This window comes from Vespa velutina, chromosome 25, assembly GCF_912470025.1.
Source record: "Vespa velutina chromosome 25, iVesVel2.1, whole genome shotgun sequence".
Classification (NCBI taxonomy): domain Eukaryota; kingdom Metazoa; phylum Arthropoda; class Insecta; order Hymenoptera; family Vespidae; genus Vespa; species Vespa velutina.
In genome coordinates, this window is record NC_062212.1 from 2,049,387 (window position 1) to 2,063,927 (window position 14,541).

General features: G+C 25.7%; 1 protein-coding gene and 1 pseudogene across 1 annotated transcript; both read left to right on the forward strand.

Moving 5' to 3' along the window:
- Nucleotides 1-2,283: 2,283 nt before the first annotated feature.
- On the forward strand, nucleotides 2,284-13,220 carry LOC124957258 (odorant receptor 13a-like). Its single transcript, XM_047514111.1, has 7 exons — nucleotides 2,284-2,412; nucleotides 5,094-5,541; nucleotides 7,196-7,481; nucleotides 10,762-10,861; nucleotides 12,632-12,742; nucleotides 12,823-12,978; nucleotides 13,081-13,220. Exons 1-7 carry the CDS (start codon nucleotides 2,302-2,304, stop codon nucleotides 13,129-13,131), a joined length of 1,263 nt encoding a protein of 420 aa, XP_047370067.1. The 5' UTR covers nucleotides 2,284-2,301; the 3' UTR covers nucleotides 13,132-13,220.
- On the forward strand, nucleotides 4,486-4,608 carry LOC124957487 (annotated as a pseudogene).
- Nucleotides 13,221-14,541: the final 1,321 nt, after the last annotated feature.

Genomic DNA, 14,541 nt, shown 5'->3' on the forward strand with positions numbered 1-14,541 from the left:
AATAAACAAATATATTTGCACATCGATAAATGAGTAAATAAAAAGTCTGATTAGAAAATATAATAAATAATAACCATTGATAATATACGAGAGAAAAAGGAAAAGAAACATTCAAGAAAAAGAAGTCAAAATTCATAGCCAATGCAAGTTATTAAATAGTAAAAAAAAAAAAAGAAAAAAAAAATTATAAAAAATTAAATTAAAAAAAAAAAGAATAGAAAAATAGAAAAAGATTATCTATATACCAACAGAAGAAGGTTAATTTTAAAATAAAGAAAAATAATGTTGTAAAATGCAAATGATAATTAAAAAGTAAAAAAAAAGTTTTTCTCTTTGTCCAACAAACTGAATCAAAGCGATAGGAGTACATTTTTTATGCGTATTCCAATTCCGACAAATTTTTATACAATTGGAATATCTATTATCAGATTAATTTAACTGTTTCATTAAATTAGTATACAAAGTTTGTTAATATCATTTATTATTACGATTGATATTACTTACCGACAATGGATTCCAAATTTTTTCTTATTTGTTTGATACGCACGAAAATAATCGTAATGTTTAAAGTCTGGCAAATTTGCCGTCTTGTCCTTGACCATCTTCACAGATTTAAATATATTTTGGATTATCTTTTTTTTTTTCTTTTTTTCATTTTTTAAATTACATTCCTTGCTGCAACGATACAATTGTTATTTCATTATTATTAATATTATTATTATTATTATTATTCGTTTTATTTGCAGATCATCGATGGAATATTTATCGATACCGAATACATTTCTGTGAAAATATGAAAATGAGATGGATTAACTAGTAATAATTATTTTCTTCAATTTTTATTTCAACTCTCTCTTTTCAGATGGGCAAACTTTTTGTGTATACATCGTTGATTTGTACTAATGTCATAAAATGCAATTGTTAGACGATCGAGAAAACATTTTCTTTTTTTTTATTAAATTCGTACATTAAAATTTGTACATTAAAAATGTACAAAATTTTTTAAATGCCAATAGATTTTAATTAATTCAACGTAAACATATTTAAAACGGCAATATAATAATTAATATATAATTGAGAGAACTAAGATAATAAATAAAAAAAAAAAAAAAATGTTCTACCAGATATAACACTTTCCACTATAGAAATAAAATAAAGCGAAAGTACAGACGACAGTGGAAAAAAAAAATTATTAAAAAAAAAAGAAAAAAAAAAAGCATTTTATGTCGACAAAGTTAAGAGTTCAAAAAAAGTTCTAATAAATGAGAAACGTCGATCGAAAAAGAAATCCCCCCCCCCCTCAAAAAAAAAAGATTAATCGAAGAGAAGTTAAAACTTTTATAACTCAAATAATACGAATGTAGAAAAAAAGGAAATAATGAAAGTAAAATCTCAGAGAAAAAGATTACTGAGATATCAATTAAAAAAAAAAAAAATAATAACTTAATAATGAAGGAAAAGGAATCTTGCGCGAAGGAAGTGATAATTAAAAAATAAAAGGAAAAAAAAAGAAACAAAAAAAAAAGAAAAAAAGAAAAAGAAAGTTTCCCTCTTACCCCAGAAATTATTTACATCGTAAAGCAGCACTCTTCTCGTCACTCCCCTAACGTGAAATCCTCCATATAAAAGTACAATGGTAAAGACATGTAATTCCACGAAGTACTTACGAATACTTGTTTCCGTGAAAAAAAAAAAAAAAGAAAAGAAAAGAAAAAGAAAAGAAAAAGAAAAAAAATTGTTTTCCTCTAAACCACCACCATTAATTCAGCCACAATCAATGTGTTTCGTTGGTCGTATCATACAGAACTGGGATGCAACAAGAAAACGGAAGGACGATTGAACAAAGCAAAGTGGTGGTTGGGGAAGGGGTGGAATATTATGTTCCAGGTAAACTGAGAAACTTCGAACTATATCCGAGCGAAGAAGGGTGAATATACCCTTAGAATGAGATATTACTTTTTTTTTTCTCTACAACTATGATCACCCTCTTTCCTGAAAAAAAAAAAAAAAAATAAAAGGAAAGAAAAAATTCAGTGAGAAATAAATGGAATGAAGTTATAACAAATTTTACATGAGGATTGTGAAACAATAAGATATCCTACGAGAATTAAACCGAAGCGATGAGAGTACATTTTTTATGTACACTCCTATTCCTCTACCAACTTTACCATCACTAACTAACGTAATCGATCATCGTAACAAAGTAACTGTTTAATTTCTCGATAGTAAGGGTTAGGGACGAGTTGTTTCACAATATTTTTTTCCATCGACTTCAGATTAACTATTTAAGCAACCCTTTAGATGCGTATAACAACTTTTCAAACGGAGTTTACCAGGGAGGACGCTCGACCATTTTGTCGTCAGTCTGTCGCGAACCTTCGAAGAGATAAAATGGAAAAGGAAAGCATTGAAGTAAGATAAAGAGCATGGTTTGGTTTTGTTTTTATTTTTTGTTTTTTTTTTTTTCCTCTTTTTTTTCTAACCGTAAAACGAGTCTCATGTCGAATATACGACGATCGTATATACGACGCCAATAAGTGCCATGGATATTCTACGTAATGATAGGAAATGATTTTCCATCGATCTATGTGTTCAACGTTTATCTCAATTGGAAATTATTTTTGTGAAATTTTATTTGCGAATATTTCTTTATTATATGCATATTTTTGTTGTAATAGTAATTTCATTTATAAGCGTACAGATATCATTGACTTTTTTATTCTTTACAATTTTATACTTCGCCGAAAATTCTGTGACGTTTCGCTTAGTACTTTTTTCTTTACTTTTTTTTTGTTTTTTTTTTATTCTACAATTTTATCGTCATGCTTTCTGTCTTTGACGTTTGATTTTTTTGATCGTAAGGAATTATTTAATTTTACGAATAAAAGTTTCGAAGGAATGAAATTTTTATGTTAAATATACGCACGTGAATATAATGAAAAATATGAACCGATGATGTCTAATAATTATATATTTAATTCGGTGAATAATAGAATTGTAAAATTTCTAATGGACAATATATCGGGTGTTCAAAAGAATACATTAAAAAATTTTTATCTCGAATATATGACATTTTTGAGAAAAATTATTCTAACAAGTGTCATCTGATTTAAATATGGGAAATATTATGATATTTACTGTTTTTTATTTAGTGAAAATTTTAACGCTACGTCAAGATAAACTTTGTTGTTCGATAAAAAAAAAGTTTTCATAGAAAATTCACTTGTTTTATCTTCTTTTCTTTTTCTAACGAATAATAAGTTTCCATTATAAAAAATGTAGTCTTCTTTGATCTCCATTATAAAAAAAAAAAAAGTACAATAATACGTTGTCTTTATTGTCGTACAACTTTTATCTAAATTAGTTTTCTCAAATACATTGTGTTAAGAAAATAAAAAAATTCGTAACGCTATATATCGACACACGTTAGAATGTAATAAAGAATTTTTAAATGTGATGATAATGCTGTGTATATATTTTCTTTTCGTAATATTTCAATATATTTAGACATTATTTTTAAATATTTCAATATCAGAAAATTAATCTTAAATATTGAAATAATTTCAACATTTCAATATTTTATATCAGCAGGAACATTAATTATATATTTCTAATTAAAAAACATGTATATTTAAATATATTTAATAATAGAATATATACATATATTTTTATTTATTGAGTAATTTTAATTGTAATACAAAATTGAGATAAGATATGATCATATTGAAATTATAATAAATTAAAATTGGTATATATAAAAATACGTGTACCTATAATAATAATAATAATTTGTATATATACATATCAGTAGGAATAACAAATTTTTTTTATAATAAATCAATCTTAATTGACAGAGAAATAACGAAGAAAATAATAAAGTAAAACATATATTTTTGTTTATTGAGTAATTTTAATTGTAATACAAAATTGAGATAAGATATGATCATATTGAAATTATAATAAATTAAAATTGGTATATATAAAAATACGTGTACCTATAATAATAATAATAATTTGTATATATACATATCAGTAGGAATAACAAATTTTTTTTATAATAAATCAATCTTAATGGACAGAGAAATAACGAAGAAAATAATAAAGTATACAAGTCAACGATCATACCTCGTTGTAAAAGCGTTGTAAACCGCTTGGGAACACCGTGTGTTGTTGACATTCTTTTTACTTTCTTTTTTATTTTTTTTTTTTTTTATAAACAACCAAAACTACAATAAAATGATATATGTCACTGTAGATCACTTCTGTTTATTTGCACTCTATCTAAGATGTCTGTTTCGTTGATCGCACTCTTACTATCCAACAAAGAGAAGAAACTAAAGAATTTTGTATGTATTTTTTTTTTTTTTATATGCTTTACTACATTTTATTTAACGGACGTAAAATACTTCGTACAAATGAAATATACGCTAGAATAAATTAATTTTTTTGTAAGTAAAAATATATATAAATGAAAAGAATCCAGAGGTCAGTTATCATACCGCGTTGTAAAGCACCAGTCCTCGTCCGATCACTGAAGTTAAGCAACGTTGGGCACGATTAGTACTTGGATGGGTGACCGCTTGGGAACACACTGTGTGTGTGTTGACATTTTTTTTCTTCTTCTTTATTTCTTTTGATAAACAAAAACCTCAATGAAATAACGCGCGTCATCGTACATTACTTGCCACCCATTTGTTTTGAATTTAAACAGCCCATTTGTTTGAACGCAATCGTACTTTCTCACATAGCGAAGAATCTAAAAAAAACTTATGTATATATATATTTTTTTTATTCATTATAGACATATGAACATATATATACATTGTATACATTGTATACGTACGTATACATTGTAATATATATTTATATATATATATATATATATATATATATATAATTATAAACAAAAATATATAAATATGTATCAATATATTAAGACATTAATATATCAATATATTATATACACGTATATATATATATATTTTTTTTTTATATTAAATTGTAATAAAATGTATTTAGATGTGTAATATAACAATTAATTTAGAACTAATCAAGCGAATTAATTAATTCGATTTTTTTTGTTTTTATTATAGGAAATAGGAATTGCTAACGTTCGAAGATCATTCAATTGGACCTCAAAACTTTTAAAATGCATGGGAATTTGGCCATTGAAGAACTACGTTCCGATATTTCTCTTCTTCTTCACATATCTTTTCTTACATTGTTTTCTAACACTCGTACAATTGTATATGACTCCAATAAATATGGAGAACGTGGTATCGAATATAGCAGAGAATATTGCTCTAATCATGACACTATCGAAAATAACAATCGCTAGAATAAACAGAGAAGCATTGCGCAAATTATTCATGGAAATTGAAGAATATTCACTTACCGAGAAATACGAAACTAAAGAGGAGAAATTAACCTTCGTGAATTATACTAAATTACCACCATATTTTATTGTAATAGTTGCCTCTTTAGCGACACTGGAAGAAATATTGTATTACACCGGTCGAGTTATGGATGGGATTCAAATAGGTAATATATTAGGTTGGAAACTATGAAACGGGCGTTGAATGAGAATAAAAACTAAACAAAAAACCCCCGTTTCATAGTTTCCAACATAATACTTATATTAGATTGGAAACTATGAAACGGGCGTTGAATGAAAATAAATAAATAAACAAAAACGCCCGTTTCATAGTTTCCAACCTAATATATAACTTTTGATTTTTTTTTTTTTTTTTATGACATTATATTTGAAATATTTCATATTAATTACTCTATAGATTTGTCTTTATGTTTAGTCGAAAAATTTTTTTTTCTTTCTTTTTTTTTTTTTTTTTTAATTCATTTATCTATTAATTTATTATTGAATTATCGAATGGGTCGACGTACACAGACACATATTCATAAACACACGTATGAATTTGAAAAAGTCATTGATCATTTGATATATTTTTAATAATCAAATTAATTTTGCATTCCCAAAATTCAAAGGAAAAAAAAAAAAAAAATACATATGTCATTGCACGTTGTTTAATTTTCTATCGAGAATTAAATCCAATGATTAGAAATTAAAAGCAATGACAAATTTTTGTGAGTATATATGAATAAGTTCTGAAGGTCAATAAGGGTTAAACGTCGATTGAGAAAATTTCATTAGAGATTATTTTTGTCGTTTGATATGAAAATGTTCAAAATGAATGATCTTGTGTAATTCAATAATAATATTTTTTAAAATGATTGCTTCAATTGAATTCAAGTTTGACAGTGCAAGTAATACCTGACATTTCGTGAATTTCTTGAATGACAATGACAAAGATATATTTATAAAATTGAAAAGATATTATCATGATATTTGTATTCCGCATCAATTATCGAATTTACATTGGCTGATCATTAACTATGTTAATGATCAGACAATGATTTCCAGAATCAACAAGTTATATCCACATTTATATTAAATTTGACCTTAAACAAGATACTATTGTGCCTTTGACGGTATTACAACGGGCATAATTCATTTTTGAATTATGCGTTGTCATAATTAATAGCTATTGATATTTATTGTCTAGATTTAGAACGATAACATAACGAGTTATTGATAAAATGATTGGCACTGATAAACGATAAACGTAAATCATATCGTAATATGTTAATGGCAGATTTTGTGCATCAAAAACGAACCAAAAAAGAAAAAAAAAAAAATAATAAATCAACATTACTAGGAAATATTATCGAATTCATTCGTATTCAGTCGATATTACATCATCGGATTATCATTTGTTTAAATCTATGAAATATTTTATAAAAAATTAAATGTCTCGAAATATTAATAGCTTTTAGGGTACATCTCGAATCATATTATTTATTACAGCGTGCCAGATACATTATTTATGAAAGAGGATTTAAAAGTATTACAGTAGAAATGGCGATTAAACGATTGATTAGAAAATAATAAATAATAAATAAATAAATGAAAATTCCATTTCTTTTTTTTTTCTTTTTTTTTTTTTAAATCATAAATTAATTATAAATTAATCGATTGAAACTCGATATTAATATTCGTTTTAATCAATTTTAATCAAATCCTTTTGTTCGCTTATCTTTTGATAATTCTTCTTCTTTTTTTTTTCTTCTTCAAAAAAATATTTTATTTCTATCTCTCCTTTTTTTTTCTACTTTTCAGCAAAGCAAAACAATTCCATGGGTTATCAGTTGCCGTACAAAACATTAGATATCATCCATTTTACGGACAGCAGGATGTACGCATTGATCTGTGCTTATCAAATGATGGTCATACCTAGTTTCATATGTGGTTATGTAGGATTTGATTGCATGTTCATCAATTTGTCCATTCAAGTGATCGCACAGTTCGCCACACTGTCCTATAAGGTCAAGACATTTTTAAATAAATCTAAAAATTATAATGAGGGTATGAAGGAACTTGTACTACGACATTATCGATTGATAAGGTAAAATATCATATAATTATATAAAAATTATTGAAATATATATATATATATATATATATATATATATATATATATATATATATATATATGAGTCTCATATTTACAAAATCGATTAATTCCGTAAAACAAAAAATGGTGTAAGGTGATGAAATATTGGATTGTTCAGAAAGTAATTTCGTTTAATTGTATTTTTTTGCACCCAACTTTACACATAAGTCGCATAATCATTATATATTTTGAGAGCTGATATAGTAAGGCTTGTATGTGAAAAAGTCCAATTGATTCTACGCAGTAGTTTTTGATTGGTGCCCTTTTAAATATGGAGAGCAATAAGCAGCATTTTCGTCATATTTTACTTTTTTACTATAGAAAAGGTAAAAATGCTGTTCAACTCAGAAAGAAATTAACCGATGTGTATGGAGAAGATGTGTTGACAATACGCCACTGCCAGAACTGGTTTACAAAATTTCGATTCGGCAATTTTGATGTCGAAGATGCATCACGTTCTGGAAGGCCGGTTGAAGCTGATAAAGACACGATAAAGGCATTAGTTGATGCAAACCGGCAAATAACAACACGTGAGATCGGTGAGAGGTTGAATTTATCAAATTCAACTGTTTATGACCACTTGAAAGGCCTGGGTTTAACCTCGAAGCTCGATATATGGGTTTCCCATGTTCTCACGGAAAGAAATTTGTGTTGACGTCTGTGAATCGCTTCTCAAACGTCACGAGAATGATCCATTTTTGAAGCGCATCATTACTGGGAACGAAAAATGGGTCGTATATAACAATGTCAAACGCAAGAGATCATGGAGCAAAAAAAATGAACCGGCTCAAAGCATTTCCAAAGCCAATATCCATCAAAAAAAGGTGATGCTGTCTGTTTGGTGGAATTTTAAAGGAATCATTTTTTTTTGAGATTTTACTGGATAACACAACAATTAATTCGGAAGTCTACTGTCATCAGCTGGACAAACTGAATGATGCACTTCGACAGAAAAGGCCAGAATTAATCAACAGAAAAGATGTAGTGTTCCACCAAGATAATGCGAGATCTCATACAAGTTTGGTCTCTCGTCAAAAACTTTTACAGCTTGAATGGGATACAATGCCACATCCACCATATTCTCCAGATCTGGCACCTTTGGATTATTATTTGTTCCGATCATTGCAAAATTTTTTAGACGGTAAAACCTTCACTTCAAATGAGGACTTCAAAAACCACCTCGATTAGTTTTTTGCCAGCAAAGACCCAAAAATTTTATGAGCGTGGAATCATGCTACTACCAGAAAGATGGCAAAAGGTATTGGATCAGAATGGCCAATATATAATTTTGTCTTTCATTTTCACAAAAAAAAAAAAAAAAGAAAACGAAATTACTTTCCGAACAACCCATTAACATAAATTATTTTTTTAAATTCCCTTTAAAATATAAATACAAATAAAAATTGTAGAATGTATAAATGTTGACTTTAGCTTTCATTTAACGACATATAAAAAATGAATACGTTAGGACAATTTTAAAATGATTATCATTAAGAGTAGAATTTTTGTGTGACTAAGGGAATTAATTCGATTTGGCAAATGAAAAAAAAAAAAAAAAAAAAAAAAAAAAAAAGGTAGTAAATACGCAAAATTCAATCATCAAATTCTTTTTTTCTTTTCTTTTTTATTTATTTCAGAAGAAATCTATTATATCTTTAATTAATTTAACATATCTATTATATATTTTTTATTAAAGATTTTTTCAGAAAAATATATAAAATCTATTACTGTTACATTATTTTACAGTTTGTTTAGATCAATTTATCAGCAACATAAATGACGTCTTCCTTCGTCGGCTATATTTAAGATCCCATTGAGACAATTTGTACTTAATTTATTAAAATAATCATGTTTAATGGAAGAAATGAATTTCAATAGATCCATCATACGTTTCATCTTATATCTTATTACAGTTCTACCATAACAATGACGTGCTTTATATCATTCAGACTTAATGATCTTTATTCTATAAATTTTTTTTATATTAATCGCATGAAATTTTGAATCTTCGTTAAAATTATATTTGCATTTTATAACGTAAGGTTTATAATTAAGGACTTATTGTTACGATAGTCAAATTGGAATTAATTAATTTATATTATGTCTTGTTTTTCAATTAAACGAGATCTATGTCGTTACAGGATTGATAGATGTACGAGATAAAATAACTGATTTAAATTGTACAAATGATAACAAGGCATTACATTATTTCTGATAAGACACTATCAGATATGTTATCTTTATCATTAAAGCTTTATTGCATGTTGCGTATGATAATTGCATTATTCGCAACGATTTATACATTAGAGTATGGATTTAATAAGATTAAATTCTTAAATCAATTAGGTTTTATTCGATGATCAAAAAAATTTTGTCATTAAATAACAGAAATTGAAGAAAATTTATTATGAAGTTGAAAAGTGAAAAATTCATCAATTGCTTTGACACTTAAATATTAAGAAAAATTCAAAAAGTGGATTTAATTGATTTAGCTTATGAATGAATTATAAATAAACAATGATAAGTTATTTTATTTAATAGATTATTCATCAATTGTTTTGACACTTAAATTATTAGGAAAAATTCATAAAGTGAATTTAATTGATTTAGCTTATGAATGAATTATAAATAAACAATGATAAGTTATTTTATTTAACAGATTATTAAATATCATTTCTTTATTATATTTACAAGCATATAACATTCTGTTTTATAATACTTATATAATTATTATATAATATATAATTAATAATATATAATTATTAGAATGTGATTTTTTTTCGAAAGACTATTATTTGTTATTTGATTAATAATTTTTTGACTTTTACGTGGCTCTTAATTAACGAACCATTTAATTAAATATTTTTAAATTTATTATACTAAAACTATTTATATTTAATTATATTAATTTATAATAATATTATTTATAATTAATTACATTAAATCATATAATTATTTATTTATTCGTTATACTTTATTTGTTATTTCAATTTTTTATGTTTATTCATTACTTTCTTTTTCATTATTTGTTTATGTATTTATTAATTTCAATTATCTTCATGTTGCTGAATATAAACAAAAAAGAAAAAGAAAGAAGCAAAAAAAAAAAAAAATATTTCCTTCTGAATAATATGATTGATTCCATTTCTATTTCTCTCTTTTTTTTTTTTTTTTCAATAATGAAAAAAAAAAAGAAACAATAATAATGTACTCTATTATAATATTATTTCAGATTGGCGGAAAAATTGGAAGATAATTTTAATTTACCAATTATGCAACAAATGTTGGGTACTACTATTCATATGTGCATTTCCGGTTACTTCGTATTGATGGTAAAAAATATATTAGCGAATAATATATTTTTCTTTTTTTTCTTTTTTTTTTCTTTTTGTTTTAAGGATGTACATAATTCCGTAAGAAAAAAAAAAAAAAAAAAAAAAAAAAAAAAGAAAAAGAAAGAAAAACAATATTTTTTTCTACTAGTTCCTTCTGATATATCTTTGATTAAACTACGTAATTTATTTAAAAAAAAAATTAATTTTTTTTCGCGTGATATTACTTATCTTGACGATTAAAATAATAATTTTTTCTTTTCTAAAGTAATAAAAAATGGCGGAGAAATGGACATAGACGAAAATTCATTAATAACGCTATTTTCTGGAACGATTCAACGAAGTAAATAGAAAATAATTTATTTTTAAAATATAAGAGAAAATCTAATATACCCTGAGTCGAATTTTTCAAATAATATATATTTTTTTTTTTTTTTTTTTTTTTTTTTAATAAAATTTACATTTATTTTTCATTACTTTTGAAAAAATATTACACTTTCATTTTTGTTCAAAAAAAAAAAAAAATAGAGAGAGCAATTAGCAAAAAATAATCCAATTGGCAATAAATCTTTCATTTAATGTAGGTAACGAACAAAAAATTTCAAATCTTTCGATTTAGCAATTGTCAAGAAATGATTCATAATGATTTCAAAGTTTTCAAGGTGACTCTAACGAAAAAAAAGTATATCTGAAGTTTCCTATTACATTTACAAACAGATTATAATTATTTTCATGTAATCGCAATGAATCGTCGATTTCAGGATCATGTAATGAATCTTCAATCGTCGAAAAAAAGTTTAATTGGTATAAATGTTCACGTTTATGAAATAAGCTAGCCTCATTTGTTATATTTTGCGGGTCAAGTTCGGTCATAGTTGCACGATGATCATCTTCTTGTTTGACAAATTGATGAACGAGTTAATCAATTTCTATATTAAACAATTGGATTATTTTGAAGATCCATGATATTCTTTGATTAAAAAGATAAAGTAGCGATGTTCAATGGGATTCCTGTCCTTGGATCTATTGTTGATAATTTAATGATCCAAAGTACCGTACGCAAGGTGACTAAAACTGTCATTCGTATTTTTCGTAATTCCGTAAAGTCGACATAGCAACAAAATATCCTCACTTAGATCTTCATTGAATTTCCTTTAATTTCTTCCAAATGTTTTTTGGTAAAGCTTTATATCCATGGTCAAAAATGTCTTATCCAATCTTTAGCATTTGCTTGGTACCAAACTGCGCCATGATCCTGGATCGTGTAGACAGTAATGATGTACGGAATCCTCATTTGTGAAACTGTAATGATGAAATGTTTATCGAATGAGTTCTCGTTGCATCTATTTCTACTTTATCGACGGATCGACGTTAATCGTTAATTTATTGTAAATGAGTCTTTATGCTCCACGTTACATTTTTTATCTATGGCAATTGTTATCAGTTTTTTTGCCAATACTAGCAAACTTTACATATACTCATGCACATATTATTGCTACGGAATTATTATAAAATAAAAGACGATTGAAAAAGGGAATGAAATGTTCTGGAAATGATACTGTTGATCGATTTGAGATCATTGAACGATAGAATTAAATTGTTTCTATTATCATTATAATTCCGCTATTTTTTATGTATATCCTTCGTAATTATCTACATTCAAAAAATGTAAGAAACAAATTGATTTCTTTTTTTATCCAAAAAATGTCATGTACGTCCTTAATTTATTTGATAATACCTAATTGATACTTTATTTTTTGTCGCTTTTAGGGTCAAGAAACGGAGGATATTTTAACATCGTTCATGTTTGTTTTATACTTTTCTTGCGTGATAAATACACTTTTCGCTTACTGTTTCGTCGGTGAATGTTTTATTCAGGAAGTAAATAAAACAATCAATAATTTCTTAGATCATTTAAATATCAATTATCTGATTAATGTCATTCGTTTTATTCCGGTTAGAGTAACAATTTTGCTAACGCCATTTACAATTACGAATGGTATAACTTACCGCCAAAGGATTCCAAATTTTTTCTTATTTGTTTGATACGCACGAAAAGACCGCAATGTTTAACGTCTGGCAAATTTGCCGTCTTATCCTTGACCATCTTCACAGACGTAAGTATATTTCGAATTATTTATTTTCCATTTTTAAATTATATTCCTTCCTGTAACATTACAATTGTAATTTTATTATTATTATTCTTTTAACATTTGTAGATCATCAAAACTTCTATGGGATATTTATCGGTACTACGAACATTTTTATGAAAAGAACAAATGTGAATTTTATTACTAACATATTCTCATTTCTATTCTTAAATCATTCTTCCTTCATAGGAAGATAAATGATTTATCTATGGATCATTGATTTGTATTAACATTATGGAATATAGAAATACAATTTTAAGATCGAACATAACTATTAGTTTTTTTTTCATCAACAAAATTAATATCAAATGCAGGATAAAATGTTCTAACGTTAATTAGTTGTGTGTGCGTGTGTGTGTGTATATGTGTGTACGCTCATTTGCGTCTATGAGATAAATCTTGTCGTTAGTTAGTTGTATGTATGTATGTGTGTGTGTGTGTATGTGTGTGCTTGAGATAAGTAAATCGATAGTTGAATTTCACTTTGTTAGATACGTTCATTTATGAAAGGAAGAAATGAGATTGAAATTTTAAGAGTGAGAATAAAATGAAAATACAACCTGTTTGAGATGAGTAACAAGTACAAACAAAGGACAAAGTAATGATTAGAACAAAAGGGAAATAGAATTACGGTGTACGGTGTGCAAGGATATGAGTAATGATAAGATAAATGATAGGATAACGTGAAATAAGGACAACAGAATACAGTCTCGTATAAATCAAGCAAAGAGAAAAGAAAACAGAAGGATGTCTTCGATAAAATGATCTAATTAATAAATTAGAATGATATTAATTATTCGGTAGAATGATATTAATTAATAAAATCCTTATTAATCATAAGAGTAAATGATTCGAGTTTCATTAATCTCTATTTTTCACGTAAAATTACAAAAATATATCCTATACAAATGTAAGAGAATTTTCGCCGATATAATAATCGTCTAATTTTTTTTTTTTTTTTTTAAACATATGACCAGATACAAATTATTATTATTTTTCATACGAACGTCCAATTATAATTAATCAATCTTTTCAAGATTAAAAATACATTTGAGCACAATTTGTTATTCTTTTTTTCTTATTATTGCTTGTTAATGAACTAAGTCTATACGTGACAACAAAATTGGCGTTAACAAAAACGATCCTTATTTTTTTTTTTTTGTTTACTTACATGAAAACCAAACGAACTTTATGATCGATCACAGATATTATGTAAATATCGTTTATATTTATCCATAGTGTAGTTGTATGAATTTATTGCAAATGATCTGTTTAAAATTATTATAAAAATATTAATTGTATTTGAATAATCAATATATACGATCGATTATTGGACAGTCTCGTTTTGGTTAATTAATTATAAGAATTATAAGTGTTCCATTCACTATCAACAAATTCATCGAGTTAATATATTTTAATTATTTTAACATCAAAATGTACAAACGTATATATTATATTTTACATAAATTTAAGATTGAATAAATTAGTAAATATACAACAGCCAATGAAATACAATATTTCGTTAGAAAA

Bases quoted from the DNA above. Each gene is read 5' to 3' on its own strand.
- LOC124957258 (XM_047514111.1), top strand. From the start codon at position 2,302: ATGCGTATAACAACTTTTCAAACGGAGTTTACCAGGGAGGACGCTCGA. The intron at 5,542-7,195 runs GTAATATATTAG...TCTACTTTTCAG, and splicing joins TATGGATGGGATTCAAATAG to CAAAGCAAAACAATTCCATG. The intron at 12,743-12,822 runs GTAAATAAAACA...TATTCCGGTTAG, and splicing joins GTGAATGTTTTATTCAGGAA to AGTAACAATTTTGCTAACGC.